This window comes from Ambystoma mexicanum, chromosome 5p (genome assembly GCF_040938575.1).
Source record: "Ambystoma mexicanum isolate Mex_15411 chromosome 5p, UKY_AmexF1_1, whole genome shotgun sequence".
NCBI classification, from domain to species: Eukaryota; Metazoa; Chordata; class Amphibia; order Caudata; family Ambystomatidae; genus Ambystoma; species Ambystoma mexicanum.
The window spans coordinates 106,615,713-106,634,906 of NC_090930.1; the positions used below are offsets into that span (position 1 = coordinate 106,615,713).

The 19,194-nt window shown below is 43.3% G+C and overlaps 1 protein-coding gene across 3 annotated transcripts in view; it reads right to left on the bottom strand.

The window, feature by feature from the left end:
• Positions 1 to 19,194, bottom strand: part of LOC138480767 (heat shock factor protein 3-like) — a 417,702-nt gene that overhangs the window by 276,970 nt on the left and 121,538 nt on the right. For all 3 annotated transcript variants that reach the window (XM_069612513.1, XM_069612512.1, XM_069612511.1), the window contains exon 4: positions 2,592 to 2,716. In XM_069612513.1, the coding sequence (XP_069468614.1) occupies positions 2,592 to 2,716 (125 nt within the window). The remainder of the gene's footprint in view (positions 1 to 2,591; positions 2,717 to 19,194) is intronic.

A 19,194-nucleotide genomic window follows, 5' to 3' on the forward strand; every position in this document is an offset into this window, starting at 1 on the left:
CCTCAGTCTCTCTGCATGACTGTGCTTTCCTTCAGGAGTCCATCTTCTTTACCTTCCTTTTCTTTTTCTTCTTTTGCCCCTCACGTCCTCAGGGGACCTGGATTGTTGCCGCTCTCCTCTTCAAGCGATCTTTGCTTTAGCCCCTCCCTCCCTACTCAAGAGTCCTGCTTCTGTCCTGGTCTCTCCCTACAAGGATCCTAGAAGGGTTTCTCTCCTTAGCCACTTCCCAAGCTTTTTAGGCCAGTCAGCTCGTTCACCTTTCTGGCTGTAGGGGTTCTCTCCTTCCCCCTAGGTCAATCAGCTTCCTCAGCCTCTTCTTAGGCTCCTCAGGCAGGTCAACTCTTCCACCCTTTCTGGCTTAGGTGGGAATGCGGGGGTACTCTCCATCTTCCCCCTGGGCCAATAATTTTCCTCCAGGCTCTTCAGGTAGGCAAGCAATGCTCCAGGGTAATCCAGACTCCTTCACTCTGGCAGCAACTCCTCCTTCGGGATACAGCTCCTCTTCATGCAGCAGCGACTGGAGAGAAGAACAGGGAACCTGTCCCTAACTGAGACAAGTTCTGATCTGGCTCTGCTTTTACTGCCAGACTGTTCCTCATCCTGTTAGCTACTGATTGGCGGAAAAACCTATTTACAGGATTGGCTAGCAGTGTGTTTCCGCTCTTTCCCTCCTGGGTTTAGGCTCTCTTTCTCTTGGCCAGTTGGCTGCTATTACATATACATATACATATATACATATATACATATACATATACATATTTTTTTTTTTTTTATTATTATTTATTGAATTTTCAGAAAGAACATCAACAACTTATACTTAACAGGCTACTAATTCAAAACAGAGCCAGGGTATAACAGGCCCATTAAATGTCAAATGCGAAATAGAAAAATCCTCAAGGAAGGAAGGAAAAGGAGAAGCAAAAAAAGGGGGCAGGGCGGGTGGTGTTATGGAGAATTCTCCAGAATGGCTAATTTACCTTACCTACTGAGTCCCTCAGCAGCTTTGCTGGATTTCTAGGACTTATTGGTAGGAGGGTGAGCCTGTTTTCCCACTCTTACATGTGTTTTTTGGCTATGTGTTGTACATTTTTGTGTTCATAGACTGTGGAGCCTCACCTAATCAACAGGCATCATCTTTTTACTGTGTGTCCCACAGCACCTTTAGTGCAGTGACACGGGGTTGTCTTTTTCAGACTTCCCACTCTAAACTCCATTTTCTGGGACTGACTACTGTCTCCCAGAACATGTAAAGTTGCCATTGACTTTATTAGTCTTTTTACATCCACAGACCCAGTACAAACTAGTTTCCATAGAGTACTGGAAAGGGTTACTAGTTATCCCTTTTTGCCTGTTTCTCGTAGAACATTATTTCTTTCCCCTTTCTTTAAGATTTGGGTGGTGGCAGTGATATCTACCATTTTTTCCCTACCGTGGTCTATGAAAATAGCCTTGGTACTGTTTTAGGCTAAGTTAGTAGCCTCGAACTTTAATCCGCTGGACCCCTTTTATTTTATTTTGGTTCTGGCTGGGTTTATTTGCCATTTCTTTTTGTTAAGGTCTTTCTCGTGCACATAAGCCCTCCGTAGGCACCTGAATGTCTGAGGGGGACAGGATGTGAGGGAGGGGTTTGAGACGCCCTGCACAGGGTCTCCTTGGCGACCCATATTGCACTCTGTAAGATTGGCTGTGGTGACTGTCCCGTCAGGACAGCCACCTTGCTGTGTGATTGACAGGCAGGCTGTGTGAATGGGGGAAAACTGCATAAAAAGCAGGTCTCTGGGACTTGGAAGGCAGAGTCGCCACTGGTTCGAGAGAACCAAAGAGAATCTAAGGAGTGGGTGAAGGGGTACCTCATCCTCTTACTCAGCAAAAGATTCTGAGACACTGGGAGTTTCCATAGAGGAAGGTTGAACATCAGAAAGGGGGTCTGAGAACCTGGACGGTTGCGCTACAGAGGAGTATCATGCGGCATGTCCTGCAATATCCCAGTTTGTGAACTACTTTGGAAATTAGTTGTGTGGGAAGAAAAGTTCTGAGTCCCACTGGGCATTGCCGATGTCAGAAGTCATACCCTAAAACATACCTGAGGAATAGATGGTGCAGTTCTTTTTCTGTGTCACAAACAGATCTACCAGAGGAGTCCTGAATCAAATGAAGAATTGAAGCTGCAATCATGTTCCCATTAGAGTGGGGTGTCTCTGAGTCCTCCTCTTGAAGTGGTCTACTCAAGTATTCAGTTCCCCACTAACAGAGTGGAGAGGCGCAAGCTGGGTGCAAGAAATGACACAGACTCTAGAAATGCAAAAGAATACTGGCAATTGTTGCTCATATTCAAAAGATTGTGACTGGCTAATGAGCCCTTAGTGTTACACTCTAGGCACTAATCTGTGTTCATGAATATCAATGGCTATTTTGTAATGCAGAGTGTCTCAGAGCTCATTCACATTGTAAACTTTTATAAAGTTTACAATCAGCTAAACTCTCCAAGCTCATTACCCATAGTGTTTGTATGATAGTGTGTAATTTTAACATGGGTTCTTACATGCATGCAAACCTATTTAAAAGCATAAACTAAAATAGAAAAACCCTACCTTCTCATAAGGTCCAATTTAGCATCCATGTTAGTTTGCTCGTCTCTCATTTCTTGAACTTCTACAAGCACCTTATGTAAGTCGTCATTCGGTAATTTTCCATCCTCTGGTCTTACAGCTGGCACCTAGTATGTAAATGTAAAAAGAAAAGTTGCACACAATTCTGCTATCCTACTGTCTAGGGGAAAACATGTATACCCCTACGAAACCAAACAAATACATTAATTCCATTTGTGACAGCAAAGTACCAAATAGGCCAAAACATTTAATTCCACACGGACTTTGTGTTTCACCAACTTTACAAAACAGAATGTGGATTTGTTAAGATGGATTTCTAGAATCTGTCCTGGTAGACAGATTTTAGGAGACAACCCTAGTTATGGTGAACCGGGAGAGCTGCGAGTCTGGCCAAAACCCAATCAAGGATGAGTGGAGAGCGGTGCAGGCTTAGTCTCAGGAGAGTGTGAGCATGGCCATGGGCCCTCAATGAGTCACCACAGAATGGCACACAATTCAATTTAGACAGTTATAAAAATACACTTTTTTTTATTTAGGTCCTTAGAACATACTGAAAAATGAAATAAGTAGGTAGTATCACTAAATACTCTATAATACAAATATATACAATCACCAGTAGGTTCACTTAATAGACATCAGCAAATAACTAACATGACATGCAATTCAATGAGGGATCCAGTCTCAAGTACAATACCCTAACCTCTAAGTCCAACCCTGAAATGAGTGGGATCTTGCACCCAAACGTCACAAGTAAAAAGGATGTAATGAACTTTTGGTGGAGATTCATTTCCAACTATTTAAAAGTTCAACAACAATTTCTTAAAATGCAGACCCTGTGCATCAGAGACATTGCGGTCACTGTAGTGGTCAAATTGGCATGCGTGTCCCCTAAACCTGCTCTGTGCCACTTATAGAGCAGGCACTGCAGATCAGAATACCGATTCAGCAGGACACAGGTACACACTGTGCTTTTGACATGGAACCTATGAAAGGGGAATATGATCAGCAGGTTTCCCTTTCAGAGATGGAATCACCTGCATCATTTTATTAATTAATAAAAATCAAGAAATCCAGGTCTTCTACACCCTTGCCATGTGGCAATTCCTCACATAGGAAAAGATTGTTACACAAATAGATTTCCCCATGTTGCAATGGGCAACACTAAGTGCAAGCTCAAGGAGACTTATGCAAGATTGTATGCAGTACCCTTTGGCTGCACTGCAACAACCCTGACCTCCTGGCAATAGGAACCCAACCTTTGGTATAAGTCTGTACAGGTTGGTAGCGTGTTCAAGAGGGGTCAATGTGAGCTGTAGGGGAGTTACACAGAGATTCACTGTGACAAGTATTCAAATAAACTCTTACACACAAGGTTTCTTGATTAAACAATTATTAATTGTATTTATCAGTCAGTTAGAGTAAGCCTTCTTCAGAAGGGAGCAGTATAAAGCAACACACACATTCACTTCAAAAATCTACACTCTTAGTTTTCTAAATCAACAAATATCCATTTGGGATGGCACACAGACACTACCTACACCCTCAGGTGACTTCAATAGCTAGGGTTCAGTTGACATTAATATATCACTGTTGCATTTAGAATATTCATGGGAGTAGTGTTAAGAGAATAGAGTTCAGAAAAAAAATATTCACACAGTTATTCATAAGCAGGTAAGTACTTTCAAAACAACCCCCCAATGTAAAGTCAGGTAACCATTTCCTGGAAGGAAGGCAAAACACATAAGCAGGAGAGGAGTCATTCAGGGAGCTATGGCAACCAATGTTAAGTTAACAAAAGTCAAGGTGAATTGAAGCACTTCTTGCGGGTAAGTAGAAAGTATTTCCCAATGTTTAAAAAGTCTTTGTAGAATAGAAGAAATCAAAGTAGGGCCACAGGCTGATTAGGCTTGTGAGATAGAGAAGATGCAAGCAACTCTAGAAGAGCAACCGAGACAAGTCCCCAATGAGGACAAGCAAGGTAGCACAATAGGTAAGTTCTCTCAGATTTTACAGTACCTTTAGGTTGAAGAAAAGTGCAGCAGATGACTTCTGCTCCTGTGGAGCTCTGCAGATCCTGGTTTTCCTGCGCCACAGTTATGGGGACAAGAGGGAGGACTTCTGGGGACTCCTGCACTGCAATGGGGCGGTCACTGCTCGCAACCAGCAATCTTTAAACAAGTGGTACTTCGGTGTTTCAGCTCCTCGCGTCTACCGCAAATAGCAACACTGCGGTTACTGGCTGTTGAGATGGGCTTTCCTTGCATCAAGGGTCCCACACTCTGTTGAGGGGGCTCAGGCTCGGTCAGTCCTACTTCCTGGGAGTCTGGAGGATCTTCCTGGAGCTCTTGGCCAGCATAAAAGCAACACAAACAATCTGGTGTTCCTCTCCCTGGATATTCGGTTCCAGCAGCAACTGCAGTGTAATTTCAACCAGCTCCGAGAGGATGTCCATGTGGCTTACTTTGGAGTTGATTGGTCCCACCAACTCAAAGGAAGAAGTCGTCCTTGCAGGGGCTTCTCTGTCAATACAAATTTTGAGTTTCTGCACATCAGCAGGGCCTCACCGAGCAAACCAACGGTCCAGGAGTTGCAGCAGGCGTCCTCTTCAAGTTCTTCTTCAGATTCCTTCGTCCGGTGGTCAACTCTGCCTTCGAAGCCAAAAATCCTTGCCTTTTATTTTTTATTTTTTATTTAAAGCATTCAGCGTAAAAAAAATACAAACTTTTGCTTATGCACACGTTTTCCCTCTTCCACATACACATGCCAAACCCAGCCTTTTTTTTCCTTTCTTAGTTCTACATCAGTTTCAATCCAGGTTTGGCTATGTGTTTAAATGTTTTTTTTATTTATAATGTACTTAAACCCCTTCCCACCTCTTTAACATTGATTCCAAGAACATTCCCAGGCCTTTGGTGGGTTTCCTGTTTGGTTCTTCATACAAAGCTGACCACCATAAATCAGGATCTAAATCACATAGTGGTGGTAATATTGGTTGTAATAAACATCCCCTTTCGGTTCTAAGTTCAGGGCAAAACAGAATTAAGTGTCGAGTTGATTCTTCTTCTTGTTTACATAATGTACAGGTTGTTTCTTTTGCCAGGCCATATCTGACCAGAATGGTCCTTGTTCTTAAAATGTTCAAGCGAAAGCACATTATTAGATCTCTATGATTCCGATTAGCACTTTTTTCTAAGTATCCTGGCAATATTTGTGGACATAGTTATGTTATCAGATAAGGTGTGATAGTTCGAAGCCACTCTCGCACGTTCTGTTTCTGCCCAATCAACTGATAGCAAGAGTAATTTTACTCTTTGGGTGTTTCCACAATGCTTCCATTGTTACTTTCATGTTTTGCAATAGTTCCTTACATTTCAGTTTCCATTCATCTAGAGGCCAAAAAGGCATTTCTCCTGCTTTCTTATTCAATATTTGATATTGAGGTGGACAATTTTCCAGGGTTATTTTTCTGAAAGTGGCAAGTGCTTTCCAGACAATTCGGACTTGCATGGAATGCAAGCCCAATTCATGTTGTATAATGCTTATTGGGACACAGGTAGGAATTTTCAAGAGTTTACGCCAGAATCTGGCTTCAAGTTTGTCCCACGTTTCCCATGGGATCCTCAGGGCTGTTTCGCCTGCGTATGTTACAGTAGGAATTACTTTTGCGTTGTAAAATTCTACAATCGGGCGCATAGAAAATTTACAAAACTTTCTTTTCAGTATTAATCCCTGTGATGTTAGTTGATCCATTTTCCGCTGTAGATGATCAATCCAAGGTTGATCGCTCCAGTTGGCACTTACAATTGCTCCCAAATATTTTGTATTTTTCACTGTTGTTATGGGGTCATTCTCAATATGCCATTTGAAAACTTTCCTAGTGACAGGACCTACCTTTTTGATCATCATTATAGCTGATTTTTCCGGATTGATTTTTTGTTTAATTTCTTTCAGATGTATATTTAGAGCTTCCAGTTTCTTCTGTAGACCAATTGGAGTTTTATCCATCACTATTAGGTCGTCTGCGTATAGAAGATGACCTATTTTTGTTTCTCCTATTTTAGGCGAGCATGCTCTTGATGGTTCCAAGCAATCTTTTACTTCTAGGATATAGAAGTTATAGAGTATGGATGCTAGCGGGCATCCTTGTTTTAGCCCACACTTTGTTGCAATTGCGTTTGTTAGATTTCCCTTTTGGTCCAGTCTCACTCGCATCGATGTATTTGTGTGAAGAGTTCTGATGGCTTTTATCAGATCTGCCGGGCAGCCTTTTTCTGTCATTTTTGTCCAATGAATTTGTCGATCCACTATCAAATGCTGCCGCCAAGTCTATTGAAGCAATAGACAATTTTTGATTTTCTTGAATGGTCTTTGCTTTTAGGAGGTTGAGAATAAGTAGATTTTCTACAAAACCTGCTTGTCTGTGATTGAAATTGCCAGATCTTTGTATCCATTCCTTTAGTCCTTTTAAGAGTATACCGGCAAAGAGTTTGCCTATAGCATCCAGCAAAGAATTCGGACGATAATTCTCACGACATGCTCCGTCTCCTTTTTTGTGTATAGGAATAGTAATCGATATTGTCCAGGATTCTGGTATCTGTCCTTTTTTTACTATTCGTGTAAAGAGTACAAAGCACATGTTTGCCCATACCTCTGGGGCCTGCTTTAGTATTTCGTTCTTCAGGCCATCCGGCCCTGCGGCTCTAGATCTACTCGGTTTTGTAATCAGTGACATGATTTCACTTTTCTTAAATTTTATATCCCAACCCTTTTCCTTATTGATGTCTTTAGGCAAGAGGTCTTCTGCATACTCTCAGTTATACTTTGCTTGAAAATATTGTTCCCATTTTGTTTCGTGTATAGGGTTGAGTTGTTCTTCACCTTGTTGATTTCCTTTTTGATTTAGCAGGATCCATAGATATTTCGCGTTTTTATTTTGGATCGCCATGAGCATAGTAGCGCTCTATGGGATTTAACCCAGTTTCGATATCCTTTTTTAGTGCCTTTCCTTTTATTATCATATCATCACAGGCTGTCTTCTGTTTTTTCAAGGCTCTTAAGTGGCGAGCAAGCTGATGCTTTTTATCAGCTATGTCAGCATTGAAGTGATGCGCCCTGATTTTCGTGTTCCTTCTGTTTGTTTCGGTGGCCACTCTGAAAATTGTGAGGCAAGTTTCGTACTCAACATCATTTCCTGTTGTGGTCTCCCATTTATTTATCGATTTTGTTAAAGTTGGAATCACTTTAGTTGATGTTCTCAGTCTATTTGGACCCTCATTTACATTAACTTCGGTTGACCAAGTTTTCCTTGATTCCTTATCCCTCTTATAAAATGTAACTGTGTCTAAGTAGGTGAGAATAAAAATTTTGTGAACACTACTTTTTGTTGGTAAGATCTTTAGAGAGGTTATTCTACCAAATGTTTCTCTATCAACAAAAAAATAATCTAGAGTTGCACTTGCATTGTGCGAAACCCATGTGGGTTTTCCTTCTAGATCTCCTTGAACATTCCCATTTACTTGTAAGAGATCACGGTTCTCCATTTCAATCTGCCATTTTCGCGATCTTGATTGTTTTTGTCGATTGTGACTTGTCGTGTTTACCTGTGCATTTTTATTTTTATCACAGGAAATATTTAAGTCACCACACAAGATTAGTGCCGGATTATCATATTCTGATCTCAACTGATCTACATAGATGTTAAGTGTTTCCAGCAGTGTTTGACCATCTTTGGCCTTTATGTTCCAGTACAGATTAAAGATGATTAATGTGTTTTTTTCCTTTTGTTTATCTCTTCTATTTACTTCTTGTTGCAAGATTATTATTTGTATCAAAGAGGATGGTTGAATCATGCGTATTATATGTCCACCATAAGTATTCTTTATAATGTTTAAAAGGCCTGCAGAGGGTCTGCCTTTTTTTCCTTTGAGAGCTTTATTCAGGAAACAAGTCGCTCCATGTATATGGGGCTGCTCTTGAAGCCAACACACTTGAATGCAGATAATGTCTGCCGTTAGTATTTCTTTATTTATTTTTTCAATCAAGTGATGAAAGCCTCTTGTATTCCAGGATGCAAAGCTTGTTGTTCCTAGCAACTCCTGGCCTTCGGTCTAATATTTTTTTTTGTTTATTTTTGTATCCAATGTTTCTGCTAACCAGCCCCATGATCTTTCTATGTCAATTTTTGTTTCCATTACATGGGCATTATTTTGTTGGGAATCAAAATTTGCTTCCTCATTGCCTTTAATTTTCATACGAAGAGCATTTGGTCCCCGTAACACTGTTGGAGAGAACCGTATAGGTCTATAATCACATCCTCCTCACTTTGCTCCCCACAGACATATTTTAGTTCTTCAGAGCTTTTTTTCTTTAATATGTTCTTTTTTTTCCTTTTCACTCTGTTGTGGACATTCTCTTTTAATATCAAAGCCCAATACTCGGAGTTCATCTGCTGCTAACTATATTGAGTTCATAACTGCCTTTGAGTTAAGATGTATACATATTCTATCCATATCTTTTTCATTCGGGAACTCCACAATTCTAATGTCCTTTGGTTCAATAACTCTCAATTGAGGCACATTATGCAGGAGCTTCATTAGATTTGATCTATTTAAAATCAACCAGTCATTTGCACTTAGAACTCTCTCCATTCTTAATATGTATGTATTGTTCTCAGTAGCAAACAACTCCGGCTTGCTCTTAACACTCCTTTTATCTTTCTTCTCATCGCGTTCTTGTGTCTTTTTCGATCTCAAGCTCTTAGTTTCTTGTATAGTCTTTCTTTCCCAATCTTGATTAGATTGTTCAATCATGGCTTTAAGCAAATATTGTTGCTTTTTTTCCATTTCCTTTTTTGTCTCGAGCTGCATTCTTTTTTCTTGCAGAGTTCGGAAAATCAGTGCTGTAATTTCAAAACATTCCAAAGCTTTATTCAGGGAGCTATTTTTCTTATTCGCGGAATCTTCACCCTCCTCTATTGACTCTTGCGAACTTTCGTCCTCATAGACTGATAAGAGTAATAAAGCTTCTTGACTATAGGATTCGTTTATGGAGCTTTATAGTGTCGTCTCTAGCTCCACATCTTTGATGTATTCTCGATCTTGTTTCTTTAATTGAAATATGTCATCCTTTTTTTTTGTTTGCATACAATTGTTGACTAGAATTATCGGCTTTAAGTTTCTGATAAACTGCCGTGTTCCTTCATTTGTCAGACATTTTTGAATAGGTAAGTTTTTAGTCTTTTTGTTAAATTTTTCCGCGACATCTTTTGTCTCTTGTGTTGGTTTTCCAAAGATTCCTTTGATTTTTCAGCCTTGTCTAGTCTTTTTGATTCATTTGTATTTTCAGTGGTAAATAGTGGGTAAATACCACTAAGCTGATTTTGGCAATCATTATGGTGAGTAGCCTGTACTGTTTGGCCGTTTATCAGGAGCTCTCCCTGTTTTCTTTCTATTCTCTTATTGCCTGTTAGTGGTTCTTGCCTGTCAATTTGTTCTGTCGTTCTTTTACTCGCTGTTTCAGTTTTCCTACTCCGATCATCAGTTACATTTACTTTTCTTTGTTCCTCAATTGACCTTGGCTCTATATCCGCTTTTTCAGTTGAAATACTTTTGTTTTTGCATTGGACAGGGTCTTTATAGCTCTCCCATTTTAGTAAAGTGATAGTATCACTAAAGCAGTGCAAGAAACCTCTCGTCTTCCCGAGCCTCCTCAATTAGATCGATTAAAGTCTTGAAGATAACAATTTCTGACTCCTTTTCAAGGGTCTGATTTGTCCTCTCGGTCTGACCATCGGTCTGAGGGTAGTGACTGGTCGATAATATTACGTCGATTTGCGCCATTTGACAACATTTGCGCCAGAAGTGGGAAATGAATTGGCTTCCCCGGTCAGAGATTAGTATAGATGGGAATCCATGTAGCCGAACAATATTTTCGAGGAGTTCTTTGGCTAGGACAGAAGCTGAAGGTAAACCTTTCAAAGGAACAAAGTGGGCCATTTTGGAAAACACATTTACCAGAATAGTATTGTACCCCGAACAAGGAGGCAGGTCCGTAATAAAATCCATTGATAGGGTGTGCCAGGGTGCTGGCGGTATGTCTAGAGGTTGAAGGAGACCGGCTGGTCTTTTCTTTTGACTTTTATTTTGGGTGCAAACACCACAGGACATCACAAAAGATTTAACATTTTTTCACCAAGAGGGCCACCAAAATTGTCGTTTCCCCTTTTCCTCTGTCTTGGCAATACCGGGGTGTCCCTCTATTAATGCATCATGATAACCGGAAATAACTAGTTTGTGTAATTCCTTATGTGGCAGGAATAAGCGTCCTTGAAAATAAGGTAAACCATTACCTATGGTAAAGTCTGATCCCTTTTGTATCCAATCCTGTAAGGTTGTAGGGTCCAGGAGTTGTTTCACTCTCACTTGAATGTCTTCAAGCGTCTGTAACAAAGTCATGCCTAGAATCCTCTGTTCGGGAATTATTGGTACTGGTTCTGAGTTTGTATCAGATTCTCCCATTCCAATTCGGGATAAGGCATCTGCTTTGCCATTCTTGCAGCCAGGTCGATAGGTAATCACGAAATCAAATTCAGCGAAAAACAAAGCCCATCGGAGCTGCCGTGATGACTGAGCCTTGGCGGTTTTCAAATACTGTAAATTCCGGTGATCAGTGATCACTGTGATGGTATGTCGAGCGCCAAGCAGATAATGCCGGCAGGCTTTAAAAGCGGACTTAATGGCCAACAGTTCTTTGTCCGTAATTGCATAATTAACCTCGGGTGCCGAGAATTTTCTGGACCAAAATGCTACAGGATGCAGTTGGTTGGTTTCGGGATCTCTTTGGGACAGGACAGCTCCCATGGCTAGGCTGGAAGTGTCAGTCTCGACGACATAAGGGAGATCTGGACGCGGGTGTTTCAATATAGGTGCGGAGGTAAACTTAGCTTTTAAATCCTGAAAGGCCTGCTCGGCTTCTTCAGACCATTCAAAACGTTTATTTTTCCTCAAGAGTGCAGTAATGGGTTGTACTACGCGTGAAAATTCCGGGATAAACCTGCGATAGAAATTGGCAAAGCAGAGCATGCTTTGAACCCCTTTTACAGAGCTAAGTGATGGCCATTTGAGGATGGCATCCACTTTTCTTGAGTCCATTCGGACTCCTTTGGGTGTCAGGATGAAACCTAGAAACTCGACTTCTGTGGTATGGAAAACACATTTCTCCAATTTAGCAAATAGTTTGTGTTGGCGCAGTTTTTCAAGTACTGCCCTGATGTGTTTTCTGTGATCAGATTCCGAAGAGGAGTACACCAGAATGTCATCGATATATACGACAACACAAACATCGATGAGTTCCCGAAGGACATCATTCATGAAGTATTGGAAGGCAGCCGGCGCGTTACACAATCCAAAAGGCATCACCTGGTACTCGAATAATCCGTATTTAGTACGGAAGGCAGTTTTCCATTCGTCGCCTTCTTTAACTCGTACCAGATGATAAGCGCCCCGGAGATCTAACTTGGTGTATATGCAAGCGTCCTTCACCTGGTCAAGGAGTTCAGGGATCAGAGGCAGAGGATAACGGTTTTTAAACGTTATCTGTTTCAATGCGCGGTAATCGATACAAGTTCTAAGGTCACCTTCTTTTTTGGGCACGAAGAACAAAGCAGAGGATGCCGGGGACTTTGACGGGCGAATAAAACCATTAGCTAGGTATTGATCCAAATATTGTCGCAAATGCAGATTCTCGGGTTCGGTAAGGGCATAAATCCTGCTACAAGGGGGTTGTGCACCGGACACCAGATCGATTTGGCAATCGTACGATCTGTGAGGAGGTAACGTGTTGGCCTGTTCCTTTTGGAAGACGTCCTGAAAGTCTTGGTATTCCGGAGGTAATTGCATGGAGGCAGAGGTTACAGATGCTAGATTAATCTTCAGGTTTTCTGGGTAGCAGGTTTGTGTACAATCCGGGAAGGTTATTCTCTTAGCTCGCCAATCAATTCGAGGATTTTGTGTCTCTAACCAAGGGATTCCAAGAATAACCTGAAACTGTGGAGCCTTGATTATATCAAACACAACACCCTCCCGATGGCCGTCGGGACCAATAAGAGTCACCTCAGTAGTGGAATGTGTTACCGGTCCAGAGGCAATTTCAGTTCCATCGACTGTGGTGATGACATCTTTGCTGGTTTTAGGACGGAGAGGGAGGTTAATCCTAGAGACCAATTCACGATCCACATAGTTTCCAATAGCCCCACTATCGATGTATGCCTTTATTGCATGCAACCGCTCAGGCTGTTCTGGATCTACGAGAACCATTGGCACAATGAAATGCGAGGTCTGAGAGTTAGTTTTCAAGCTCGGCAAGCGGACCCCTACACTTGTCGGGCGGAGTCGTTTCCCGAAACAGAGTCTTCATGGTTTTTATCAGCGGCTCCTACCGCCTTTCGGGGTGGTTTTGCCGGGCAATCTCGTAGAAAGTGTCCAGAATTCCCAAAATAAAGACATCATTTTAACTGCCACCTCCTTTCACGTTCCTTTTGAGTTAAGGGTCCTTTAACCCCTCCAATTTGCATAGGCTCAGAGACATCAACTCCCTTGGGATTAGCATGGGTCTTGACCAACACCCGGGTCTCAAACCTGGACCGATCTGCTTTTCTGTTTTGAAGTCTGTGATCCAATTGGACCACTAAGTCTATATACTCTGTGCATTCTTGGGGCGGATTTAAAACTTGGGCCAAGACATCTATAAGCTCTCCGCGTAGGCCTCGATAAAACAACGTGACTCTTTTATCCTCTGGCCATCCCGTTTCCACAATTAGTCTATTAAAGGTTGCAATATAGGATAGGAGGTCCTGATTGCCCTGTCGCAGGGATAGAAGTTCGTCATCCAGAGCCTGCCCCTGAGAGTGTCGAGCAAATAACCTTTCCATGCTTGCTTGAAACCTTTGAAAATCACGGAGAATCGGGTCATCTTGAGTAACCAGTGGAACTGACCAATCGGCAGCGCAGCCGCTGAGATATGACAATACAAAGGCTACCTTGGTCTGATCATTAGGGAAGGCCCCAGGTCTGCATAGGAAGTGCAAACGACACTGATTCATGAATACGGCGAATCGTTTGGGGTCCCCAGCAAAGCGTTCGGGTGGGGCTAGCGGCATGTTTCCAGGCAGATTAATCTGCACAGGGTTACTGGAAACCACAGGAGCGGGGTTCCCTCCGGAACCGGGTAGAGGAGTTTGCCCAGCTTGACCTTGCAAAAGCTGTATGGCCAGGTCATCAGTTCTTTCCTTTGATATTATTAATTCCCTCCTGAGGGCATTGGTCTCTTGACGAGCGGCATGTACTTCGGCCCGTAATTCCCCCAGTAATTGGGCCAACTGATCAGTCTCAGAACTTTCCATAGCGCCTGGGTGGGAATTTGTAGGAAGGCTTTGCGTTCTGTAACGCTCACCTGACTCCCACGGAGGCGCTGGTCTGGTTCGCGCTGCTGTGACCTCTTCTAAGGTGATGCGCAGGGTTTGGAAGATGGACTGGACCGGGCCCCCAAATATGGCTTGTCTGGCTCGCAGAAGTATCCTTCTGTAGGCGAAAATAGGGGATTAACTGTCTGCGGGGTAATGCAATCAGCCTCCCACTTTCCCCTCTCACCCTCCTCGAAACCCTTCTGTGATTCCTCGTAGCGTCTCACCTTAGGGTCTGGAATGACGAGATCTCCATACTGCTTCTGATGCAGGGGCGCGTTGGTATCCAGTTACTTCACTGGATTTTCGGATTGGTGAGAACCAAACTTGCTTGGCTTCCAGGTAAGTTTTTTGATAAGAGGTTCCCCTTGTGTCCATGCATTAATGTACTAATGCTAGTGTCTTTTTCCCCATAGGGGCCGGGGTACGGAATGCCGGGGAACAAGCACCGACCCGAGATGAGAGGTGAAATCCTTGTAGAAATCAGGTAAGTCTTTAATGAGCGTTTTTTGGTAATGTCTTTTCATTCGCTCATTAATGCTGATGTCTCTTTTCCCCTTAGGAGCCGGGGTCCGGAAATGCCAGGATGCGGCGCGGACCTGAAATGAAGAGGGAATGAATCAGCAGGTAAGTCTTAACATGGAGATTTAGCTTTCCTTATTCCCTTGTCTCTCTCACCTTTTGTTCTGGTCTTTTTCTCCCTAGGCGCTGGGGCGTGACTGCGAATCCGGATGATCGCTGCTGAACATGGAGGCGACCAGTAAAGGTGAGTGGAATGCGGCGCTGCAGCGATCGACGCAATGAGCTTTTAAATAAAAGTCTTCCTTTTCAGGATTGTCAGCGAGATGTCTCCGGGATGCGGATTTAGCAGGTAAGGACTTTTCCTTCTTCTGTTCTCTTCTTCTCTTCCTTTGCAGGTGATCCAGGATGCTGGCAGGCGTGGCAGAAGTCAGGATGCAGGAGCAGACACGGTGAGCGTCCAGCTGCTAGATGCAGAACAACGCGAAGCACGTGTGGCTGTTCGGGTGGGGTTTAAATAGCCTTGGAAGAAGTTCCAGGTATGTATCCTTCCCCGACCACGCCCGGATGGTAAATGAGTCCCACAGGTAAAGTAGTTCCTTTCAGACCTCAAGGAGGCCGGGATCCTGCAGCATGGTCTGCATCAGGTAAGTGCACCCAAGCACATCCATAATGAGCCTGGCGCCTATGGCGCCAGGACTGATGTCTTTTATGAGCCTGGCGCCATAGGCGCCAGGACACTGTCCAAAGGGCCCCTATATGGGGTTGCTGGGTCCTTCCTTGGGGACTGGATGTCCGCTTTTGGGGACGCAGGGCTTGAACCGGCCCCCCGGGAGCGGGCATCATGACAGCCGCATCACCAGAGTTCGTGGTTGTTGTGTGGTCCATATTACTCCTTCTAACTCACACCACGCCAAACACTCGCCAAACACTCCGCAAACGCTCCGCTAGGAGTGAAATTATTATAGGGGAGGGTCCGCCTCCAGCCTCCCAATGGTGATGGAAATGGAAAAGCTACTCAGGCAGTAGCAGCAGGAAAGTGAGTGTAAGCAAGTCCCAAGTCCAAACACTCGCCAAACACTCTGCCTTGCCTTTTATGCAGGTTCCTCCAATTCATTCCCGCCTAGCTGTCAGTCACCAAGCAGGGTGGCTGTCCTTTCTGGACAGCCAGCCGGCCAATCACCTAAGAGTGTGAAGGTGGTCAGACCCAACATGCAATTAGAAACTCAGAATAAAGGACACATCCCAGTAGGGAATGAGACCAGGAGATTGAGAGAGAAAGAAAGTCTTTTATACAAGATTCATCATCCAGAGAACCCTTCTGCCTCAAGAGTGCTCTGGCAAACCGTACAAAGCAATACATTTCTAAAGGGTTACAGTGTCATAGATGACGTTTTCCATATAGTCTACAAGTTACATTTGGATTGGTGAGGGATTAGGTCCCAGTATGGCACTATAGGGGCAGGCTCCACGAGATTGGCCGGCAGCTTGGCGGGCTGGTAGGCATCACGTGGGTCAGCTGGGCTGGTCCATGCGAGGTGATGGTCAGTTCGGGTCCGTGAGAGGTCGGCTGGTGCTGTCTAACTAATCTACATGCTATCACAGGACATAAAGTACATAATAACCCATAAACTATACCTTTGGTATTAAGAGAGGCCTATAAATTGAACACACTTATTTACATTATCCCACCTCAGATCATTGGCCAGGTGAAGGGTGTGGGGGTCTTGCCCTCCAGATGGCTTACTGGGGGGTGAGATTTAACAGTCCTTTGTTCTGGCACTTCAGAGCGGGAGGGGACAGATTGATATGTGTTGGTTTAAGGCAAAATATACGACAACATGAGATTAGATATATTGGGGCACTCTAGATGGTCAGCAAGGAAGGGTCACACTTCTGTTAAATCAAAAGAAGACAGGAGGGCACATGGTTGAACAGGCAGTAACCTTCCAACAGTGGGGGTGAGAGGTGCAGGAGCAGGTTTGTGGAGGCGGATGTGCCACAAGTCATGATTCGGCCTGGTCACACGTAGGGCAGTGATCTCAGAGGAAGGATGAAAAGAATACAGAGCATCTTTGAGAAATGGGCTTGGGTGGCACAGGCGCAGGGGGAAAAGGTGGGGGCTGTCAGTGTTCGCTGTGTGCAGCGCTGCTGAGGGGAGAGAAGACTTCACAGATACCAGAATGCGGCCTAGTCCAAAGATGGAGTCTGGGGTGCACAAAATGGCATCCAAATGTAACTTGCAGTAGCCCCGCTTCTGTAGGTGCCAGGTACTCGTCCACTGGGACCATGGAAGGAGCAAGGAATGTGTCCCCCCCACTATTGCAAGAGCAGTTGGTCCCTTTCGTGTGAAAGGTGGGGGGGCTCAAACTGACCCCCTCCTTCCTTACAAGTGCATTCCTGTCTCCTAGCAGACTAAGCACAGGGAGTTTCGGGCACCTCCCTGGCTTCCTGCCCCCACTAGACACCCTGGAGCCAGAGGCGGGCTTCACTCATGAATCCCGCCCAAGGTAAAATGAACAAAGGGACCAAACCAGGGCCATTTTGAGCACAGCCCGTGGTAAATGCACACCACGGTAGTCAAAAGTAAACCACTGCCACCAGTCATTCAGTGAGGAAAGGGTAACATAAAATCGTTAAATGAGAAGCTAGAAACAGGGGATACTAAGTAACCCCTCCATCACTCTATGGTAAGATTGTGTGTGCTGGGTCTAGAAAGTTACAAGTATAAGTAAAGACAATTTCACTTTACTGCTCTGGGAAACAGTAGTTTATCCCAGAGAAGGATTTAAACCTTGGAGAAATCTGAAAGACTTACCTGTGTCACTGCACTGAAGGTGCTGTGTGACACAATGTAAAAAGATTATGCCTATGGAGTTTGTCCAGAAACAGAAACAGAGTTACAAATCACAGTAAAATACAAGATATAGTGGAAAAAAGGGTCTCTCTCCCTCCAGATAAAAAATTCAAGTCCTCAAAATCCAGCAAAGTTGCTGGGGGTCTCTGAGGTAGAGAGGAATTAGCACAATTAACTAACAGAGAGTAAAAGCTTCTATGCACTGTGCCCAAACTTGTTTCATGACTGATGCTTCAGAACAGATAGAACATGAATAGTATACAATATTTGCCTCCATACTGGTAGCATTGGCCATGGGAAGATTACATTTTTTAAAGATGTGAGTCAGCAACAGAAGCTTCCTGTGACAGAATGGCAATCTTGTAAGGCTGGGATAGCCCAATCTTTTTTTATTTGTATTCATAATAAATGATGTAAGTAATTCTATTTCTAAAAGGAAGGTCTGCAAATCAAACTAAAATTATATTGCAGGCATGCACCTTTGATGAGATTGTCTCACAAGACTCTCAACACCAGCCCTGCAGTGGTACAGAACAGATTCAAACGTCACATGTCCATTCTTGACTGCTGCTGGAAATACGTTTGCTGCAGGCAGAGTTGGCTTTTTCTTCTTTGCACCCGTTTCTAAATCTAATGGTTGCATGCCTTAGTCAGTCTGGTGGCACGTACATATCTAACTATAAGCCATGCCTGATTGTGGCATAGTGACTACTAAGAGTAGACAGTTATACAGGCACATAAATTTGCTAACGTCAATCAGGAGTGTGATGCATGATATAAGGCCTCAGTGACCCGACAGATAAGTGGCAAAAAAACATATCACCCAGTGTGACTGTAGATAGCTACTAAAGCAAGTTACTAACCTTTTGTAAGTTACCCTTGATTGTCTAGCTGTTATACTGTACCTGAAGCATGGAAACCTCTTCCTGAGGCGCTCTGTTTCTTTCTAGCCACGTTGGCACTAATTACCTACATATGTACACACACACAGCTATGCCTTAGACAAACTAAGTTGATAGATTTAAATAAATGTGTTGCCAGAGGATGACATGGGTAAGGTACAAAAAGTGACCTAGTAAAATTATGCAGAATTTGTAATCCACTTGTACCGTCGTTGAAAAGGTGGGTGATGAGGATGGTAACTTTTACCACTCTGCACCTGCATCTCTTCCTACTTACCCTCTTTAATAAATAGAAAGGGTCACTCAGGATTTAGCCCATGGAGTCTGACATATTGAAGACCCAATTTACTGCTGAAATACAGGTCAAAATACAGGTCAATGCCTTTGCACTGAGGAAACCGAGGAAATAATGCTGAGGGAGGGAGTAAGTAAATTAATTGGAAAGTGGGGAAAGGGAAATCGTTCACTAAATGGATGTCCAGGATTAGAGCATTTATGTTGCAGCTGACTGGAATTGGATAATGGGTTTGGGTCTCGTCTCCCATTTCTCCCAAATTACTTAAGTATTTATGTATTACGTACATTGCTAGGAATTACATTTTATCTTGATTGACAGATTTAAGATGGTGTGTCTGTAGCATGGAGCCATTGATAAGTGTCCAACATGTGTCTTATGTTTAGCCTCCCTCTGACTGCAATTCTTTAGTTGATTGGGTTAGCATGAGCAATAGAACTAGGTCCACGAATGATGGCTGGTTTAAGGAGTTTCAGGAAGCAAAACAAATTATTTTGGCTTTGTATAGGTCTTAGTTAGGCATTTGTTAGACAGGAGGCACTGATGTCATCTCC